General features: G+C 60.4%; 1 protein-coding gene across 3 annotated transcripts in view; it reads right to left on the reverse strand.

The window, feature by feature from the left end:
- Positions 1 to 1,599: 1,599 nt before the first annotated feature.
- The window catches only part of BAIAP2 (BAI1-associated protein 2), a 63,996-nt gene continuing 58,117 nt past the window's right edge, over positions 1,600 to 7,478 (reverse strand). For 2 of the 3 annotated variants that reach the window (XM_006886159.1, XM_006886157.1), the window contains one exon: positions 1,600 to 1,669. In XM_006886159.1, the coding sequence (XP_006886221.1) occupies positions 1,600 to 1,669 (70 nt within the window). Of the gene's footprint in view, positions 1,670 to 5,552; positions 5,597 to 7,478 lie in introns of all 3 variants that reach the window. The other variant, XM_006886158.1, reaches the window with a different exon arrangement.

A 7,478-nucleotide genomic window follows, 5' to 3' on the forward strand; every position in this document is an offset into this window, starting at 1 on the left:
GGGGGGAGGGCATGGGCAATGCAGGGACTATTTTTGTAACTTATTGCAGAGGGAATGGAAAGGGGTGGTTTTAAGTTATTATTGCCAAAGAGATGAAAGTTTTTCATTGCTCTGGGGTGGGGCAGGGACCTTCTGTTGTTGGTTATTATAGCTTCAGGCTGAGGATGCTGGCGTCAGAGTTTCTTGTTTTGTTTTTTAAGAGAAACCACGTTAAGGAAAAAAAGTCTTCTCGTTTAGTGTCTTATTTTTGGGATTGTGGGAAAATCCCTGGCAGAGGGGATAGGCCAGGTGGGGGGGATGCTGCTCTGCTTCAGGGGTTCACGGTGGCTCCTCGGTGTAGGAGGGGGCAGCCACAGGAGCTCCTGAGTGTGGATTAAGGGTGGCCCTCTGTCATCCCTGATGGAGGCCCCACCCAGAGCCCCTGCAGCCTGGTCCATGCTCCCAGTGGTTCTGCCAGGACCCTGCCACTGTGCCCACTTGTCAGAGTTCAGGCCTGGCTCCCAGCAGTGGCCTCTGCTTGTCCACGCCTGGTGGGAGGTGGGGAGCTGTGTGTCCCTCACTAGCCCATGAGCTGTGCCTATGAAGCCAGCAGAGACGCCAATGCTGAGCTTGGGGGTTGTGGGCCTGAGAAGGTGCAGGGGTCCCTGGGCCCTACTGGCTTCCCAAGCAGCATCTTCTGGCCTCCTGTGTGATTCTCATGACAGCCTCTGTTGTTCAGGGACACCTAGGCCCAGGGGACTCACACCAGCTCCTGTCATCTGCTCTTGTCCTTGGTCCAGCCCCTCTTGTCTCCTGGAACCCCTCCCTCCCCCAGCCACAGATTGTTAAACGTCTGGCACCTTGGCCAGCAGTACCCAGAGGTCACCCAGGGCAGCTTTGATAACAAAGCTTTAAAGACTGGGTTTCCACAGATACCCTGGTCACCAGTCCCAGGAGCAGAGTTCCTGCCATGGACACAGCCTGGAGGACATCCTAGCGGAAGGTGACCCTGGCATTCATGGACCCTCGGGACTCCTTTGCACTCACAAACGTGTAGTCACCACTGCTGGACTCAAGAGGGGGCAGTGGGCTTGTCTTGTGGGCAGAGCTGGGGGACTTCAACAGGCAGAGCCAGACAGGGTGACTGACGATCAGTGACCCACCTTGAGTCAGGGAAGGGACCCGGCGATGCTTCAGACGGGAGTCGGGGGTCCACCAGGGGGATGTAGCTCCAGCAGACCCCCAAGGAGGGGTCCCATGGGGCCTGCCAGGAGTTAGGGAGACCCCTGCCAGTGAGTGACACCCCTCCCAGGCCCACAGATGACACATGGTTTCAGGTGGGAGTCTCATTTATTGACGCATTTGCAGACCGGCAGGAATCCTGCAGTGGATGGTCCGGCCTCTGCGACCCATGCCTGTCACCCATAGGACATGACAGAAGTCCAGCCTGGAAAGACCCCGGGGTCCAGCCCCTTTTCCATTCGTCCCCACAGCCGAGGTGACAGCTCCCTGTTAGAAGCCAGGATCCAGCCCAGCCCATGGGCATCGCTGGGAAGTGGGGCTGGGTGGGTGAACTCCGCGCAGGACACGCTGACAGTGACCCACAGGCCATGGGCTGTGTCAGCTGAGCAGAGGGGCAGATCTGTCGTTGGTCACTGTGGGCTTCAGCTGGACATTGGCAAAGGGGTTTCTGCAGAGAGAGAAAGGGGGTGTCATTATGGGAAGACATGAGGTCATGGGCTCACCCCATAGACTCCAGCTGGCCTCAACCCCAAAGGAAGCACCAGGCCACACCCTGCAGGCCTAGCGTGGAGCTTGGAGCCGGGGCCAGTGACTGCTGCTGACCCACCCCGCATGCTCCAGGGGCTGGGCCGGGGCAGCAGGGGGGGCAGTAGGCCTGTCTCTGTGGGGTGTGGTGCTGCCCCTGAGGCTGCTGCCTGCCTGCCCGGGGAGCAGCTGAGCTTGGCAGCCACAGGAGCCCAGGCTGGACACACAGACACAGACACAGGCAGCGAGCTGTGCATGCGGGGTGTCCAGACACACAGACACAGGTGGGTGTGGGTGCAGTGGGCAGCTGCAGGCCCAGACACTGTCACCACCCAGCCCACCTCCCTGACAGAAACCAGACTTCAGACAGACTGAGATGGAACAAGATGGTACAGGTGGGCTGGGCCCAGGGCCCCTCACGCTCCCGCCCCTCCTTGGAGGCCCCCGGGCAGGTGTGGCACAGATAGCAGGGGTGCAAGGCGGTTCCAGATGCGACGGAGCACGGTGACAGGCAGACTTGGCATGGACAGACGCCCCACGGAAGCGGCTGGCTCTGGAGCCATTACCTGGAGCCGGTGGCCTCTGACGTGGCCTGGGGCCCGTGTCTTCCGGGCCAGGCACTGTCCTTCACACCCGGATGGAGCACACGGGGTGGGGAGTGACACCTCCCAGTATCACAAGGACTCAGTGCTTTATACACACACCTAGATGGTGAATGTTTGTTTACAAGGACAACGGTGACGGTGCTCAGACAGGTGGCTGTGTGGTTTCTGGGTCATCTGTGACATTGGAGTGAGGCTGGCTTGTCCATAAACTTCCTCCTGGTGCAGAGTGTCATGTGCTGGGATCCAGGCCGCGTTCAGCCTCCAGCTCCCGTCATGTTTCACTGCAGCCACTCTGAGCGGAGGCCACCGTGGGACCGCAGGGCCCAGGCAGCACCATAGTGAAAGCATTTGGCTGCTAACTGGAGGTCAGCACCTAAATCTGCTGGCCACTCGGCAGAAGGACAGAGTCTGGGTCCTGGATGATGCTCTCAGGCCCCCAAGGGCAGCGGGACTCTGTCCTGCATGGTGGGGTCAGCACTGAGTTGATGACCGTGGGCCGGGCTTGAAGTCCGTTTTGCCCTGCGATGGTGGTGACATCTCCTTCAGCAGAGCTGGGGATGGTCGTGCCCTGTCTGCCCGCCTTGAGTAAATGAGATCCTGGGGTGCATCTCAGTGGTGCTGATCTCTTTCTAAGCCTAAGGCCAAGTGGCTGGAGGCCCCTGGCAACTTACAGACCATGCAGCTGGCAAACCCTAGCCTGGACACAGGAGGGCCAGTCTGGAGCTGGCAGGCCTTGGACCAGGCACTGGATGCACACTGGCCTAGAGAAGAGAGGGCCAACTAGGCACCAGTGTGTGCCCCTAAACGCTCTCAACCCTTACCCATGTCACAGTGACCAGAGAGAGCCGCTGGCCAGCCCTCCTGGGACTAGGGGGGGTGAATGCCAGGCTGGAAGACGCCTCAGGCGTCTCTGACTGCCTTTCCCCAGCACAGGGTGGCCCATCCGGGCTCTCGGACTTGTTCCCACTGTGGGCATGTGAGCTGTTTCCCAGTCGGGGCATGGATGCTCCCATCAGCACCCACATGGTGAGGGAAGGTGGGTGACAGGTAAAGGACCCACCATTCTCCTGGGTTAAACTGTTAACATCCACGAAGAAAGCCCTGGAGAGGTGCCTGATGCCTTGTGGGGTGCTGCGCTGGAATGACTCGATCTCCAAGGGGCAGCCCCCCGGCAGACCGTGGAGTCCCCCTCTGCGCGCCAGACCAGGGACTGTACGGAGCGACTGTGGCGGGTGACGGGCTGGCGACGGGCATCACCGAGCTGTCTGAGCTGCAGCTGGAGCGCAGCATCACGGAGGCGGGGTCTCCCCGCCCAGATGGGGCCCCACCAGGGCCTCTGAGTTGCACCTTTGAGCCTGGAGGGGCTACCTGTCCTGGTGTCCTGGGGATACTGTGATGAGAGCACACTGATGGTGGCTTTACAGGACAAAAGGGGGTCCCCTCTTGGTTCCTCCCGAGAAGCCTGCGGTCCCCACACTCCTCTGCTGACCGTGCTTCTGGCTGACCCTTCATGCTTCCTCTTCTTCCCGCCCCTCAGCGGGACAAGAGCTGGCCGGTCCCAGTAACACTGACAGACAATGTCCGCATGAGCGCGCCCACAGGGCTCCGATGCACCTCTCTGGGGACACAATTCAGTCCCCAACACAGAGCACCATGGTCCCAGGGAATGGCAGAGGAGGAGCAGGTCACAGCCCTGCAGGAGGAGGGGACGGGGCAGTGCACCCACACACAGGGCAGCACCTGTGCCTTGGGGTGTCCACGCTCATCCCAATGGGCCTCATGGTGCCTCTCCTGTCCACAGCTGTTTGCTCCTATAAGCTGGAGTCTAACTAGATCTCCCCAAATGTGCTCATGTGAGACTGGACCAGAAACCCAAGGAGGGTCTTGGCAGTGGCCACGGTCACTGCCGTCATTGCCACCGCCATCCTCTCTCCCAGCACACCGGAAGATCGAGTCATCAGCTCTTCTGGAATTAGTTAGGGGTGCTCCAGTTTGATGGCTGGGTGAGGGGGGGGGACTGGTGCTACCTCAAACCACCTCAGGTGGCTGGGTCCCCTCCCTGGAACCTTCCAGAAAGGACCTGCTGTGTAGCAGGTGGTGGCCTGCTGATCCGTACTACGCCCCAGCTCTGCCAACACTTGCTCTGCCGCCCAGGCCTCTGCTCACGGCCCAGGCAGAGGCCACATGAAGCTGGCTGCCCAGCCTGTTCAGAAGTTTCCCTGGGTTCACGGCAGTGCGCCCCACATAGCTCAGGGGTTGGGGGTGAGGCCCCTCACTGAAACCACCTCAGAAGAGAAGACAGAATGGACAGAGAGGAGCTCAAGGTCAGCAAACAGGGACCCAATCCTCAGCCTGTCCCCCAAGTCTCAGGAGCACTGTCCTATGGAACTTTCCAGAATTCACACTGCAGCCACAGAAATGCAGCGGGGAGGGGGTCCCCAGCCAGGTCATTAATGAGCCAGCTCAGTCGAGTGACTGCACTTTGCACGGGGACAGGGGGTTACTTAGGCCCTGGGAACACGTGGTAGAAGCCTGTTCCTGGGTGGGGACAGAGACCACATAGCTAGAAGGGCTGGGGGAGACTGTGGGAGGGCAACAGGCAGGGCTGGGGGTTCTCATCGCTGCTGCTCCCGAGAGGCCTGGGGGCACAGGAGACCGGGTGCAGCCTAGGTGGGAGGCTGCAGAGCCAAGCTCACAGCCCTGCCCCCATCCTGTGTCACCTGTGCACTGTGGGCAGAACCCACAGGACCACAGCCATCCTCTATCCTCAGACTGTACCTGCTCTCCCAGGTCCCACAGGGATCAGTCCCAGGAGCACACGACCAAGAGCCCAAAGTCAGGGTGCATTGGAGTGGAGCAGCCCTGCCTCACTGCTGACCATGGGCTCCCCCGTAGCTGGAGCCCAAGCACCCAGTGGAGGGGGAGAGAGAGAGAGAGGAAACTGGGGGCGGCGACCATGCCCAGCAGTGAGCGTGGGGTGCGCAGGTGGAAGCAGCTGAGTGAGAAACCACAAGCTCTGAGACAGAACCAAGAAAACCCACTTGCCCAGCACCAGGTGGGGCTCGGGGGGTCTATGAAGACGTAGAGCACAAAGCAGAGGGGGCCTTGCCAGAACCTCGGGCCCCAGCCACCTCGCCTGCACCAGAAGGGCTGTCCAGAGCCACAGAAGTCTGGGACTGGCTGGAAGCCAGAGGCACTTACTAACTCGACAGGCTGCTCAGAACCTGGCCACTTCCATGTCCACGCTGCAAGGAAACACAAAGCTGTTGGAGGGGCCGAGGGAGCAAGGTTGGGGGGGCGGCTGACCACTGGGCTGGGGCAGGGGGCTGAGGCCTCTGGGCCAGGGAGGGGGGCTGAATCACTGGGCCGGGGCAGGGGCTGGGGTCCACTGCCAGGTCCCCTGAGCTCATGGGGTCACAATGCAGCACTAAGAGACATGCCGTAGGAGGCAGGTGTCTCCAAGGCCAGGTATCAACACAGCTTCCCTCTGTTCCCAGGGAAACAGAAGGTCACCAGGGATCCCCCCAAGAGCTGCTTCGTCACACTGCGGGCCCAGCACCTCTGCAACTCAGGTCACTCCACAAGCTGATCCCCACCAGTCCTGGGGGGCCCCATGTGGCCCCCGGGGCTCCAGTAGTCCCCAGAACTTGAGGGAACCAGAAGGAGCCACTAAACCCAGCTCAATGCAATAAATAAAACTTTTATTCAAACAACTGACTGCGGAACATGGCACAACTCAGATTAAAAAAAAAAATAAAGAGAAAAAAAGGAAAAATCTGTTCAGCACTTTACATCTTCATACAAGTTTTGCTGTTTTGTGTCTACATTCATCCACTGAGCATGGGATCCCCTGGATTGAAAATCTTTTAACAAAAGGAGGACACACCAGCCTGGAGGCCCCCTAACAGGTTCGCGCACGGCTGTGACTTAAGTATAAAACATCTGTCTCACTCAGCTTCTCACAAACAACTCCTGGCCATGGCCAGGTCCACGGACGGAAGCGTGGACTGTGTCAATCATGCCAGATAAGGGGCCACCGCGTCCCCGCCAACTCCTGCCAGCCGGAAGTCAGTCGGTGAACAAGCAAGACCAGTAGCCACTGACCCGTGTGTTTTTGTCTAAAGTCCCACAGAGATACGTGAGCGCTTAGCAGGGACCGGCGGGAGCCCCGGGGGGCTGGTCGTGCCCACTGGTGACCCTGGCCCTCTGGGCACGGCCTGGAGAGCGGGAGGGGTCAGGGGTCTTTGGAATGTCCGTGTGCGGCCGGCAGCCCCGCTGCGCCCCTGCCCCGCGTGCCAGGACACCGCGTGAGGTAGGGAGACCCTCGGGGTGTCGCCCGCGGCCGCCCGGGGAAGCTCCCTCACTGGGCATGGGCTGGGGGCCCCCAGGGCGCGGGCCCTGGTGCTACTGGACGGGCGACCAGTTCGAGTCCTGGCCACTCTGCAGTGCGCGGGGGTCCGACGCAGATAACAGGACGTAAACCGGAGTCCATGCACTTCACTTGTTTTTCAGGAAAAAACGTCCTTTTCCTGTTCTCATCTTTTTTGTTTGTTTTTTTTTTCTTTAAAGATTTTTTTTCCCCTCAAACTTTAAACTTGGCTCGCAGCGAGCCTTAGAAAAGGGGGGTGCGTGGCAGACACGCCAGGTGCCAGCAATGGAGCCTGACAGTGTGGGGGCTGCGGACAAGTGGGGGCATTGGGACAGAGCAGCACCATGGATCCTGGGACCACAGAGTCGGGTCACAAGTGCGGTGGGGAGGGAACAACCCAGAACGAAACAAGAGAGCAGAGATGGCCAGAGGCCGAGGGGTGCGGGAGAGGAGCGGGGTGGGGGTGGGGGGCGGCGGCAAGCTCCCAAGCAGGGCTGTGTGCGGTCCGCATCCTCACACCGTGGACACCAGTGTACCACTGCCGCTGTGGACAAAGCACAGGACAGCTGCCAGCCCGGGACACACGGTTCCAGCCACCCCACAGTACCCCTGGCAGCTGAGCCCTCGGCAGGGAGCAGGGGGCACCCGGAGCTGGGAGAGAATGGAGCCTGGGGGAGCAGGGGGAACTCAGAGCTGGACAGGACGGAGCCTGGGGGAGCAGGGGGAACTCAGAGCTGGACAGGATGGAGCCTGGGGGA

Source organism: Elephantulus edwardii, unplaced genomic scaffold (genome assembly GCF_000299155.1).
Source record: "Elephantulus edwardii isolate Elephantulus edwardi_28Jun2011 unplaced genomic scaffold, EleEdw1.0 scaffold00048, whole genome shotgun sequence".
Lineage (NCBI taxonomy): Eukaryota > Metazoa > Chordata > Mammalia > Macroscelidea > Macroscelididae > Elephantulus > Elephantulus edwardii.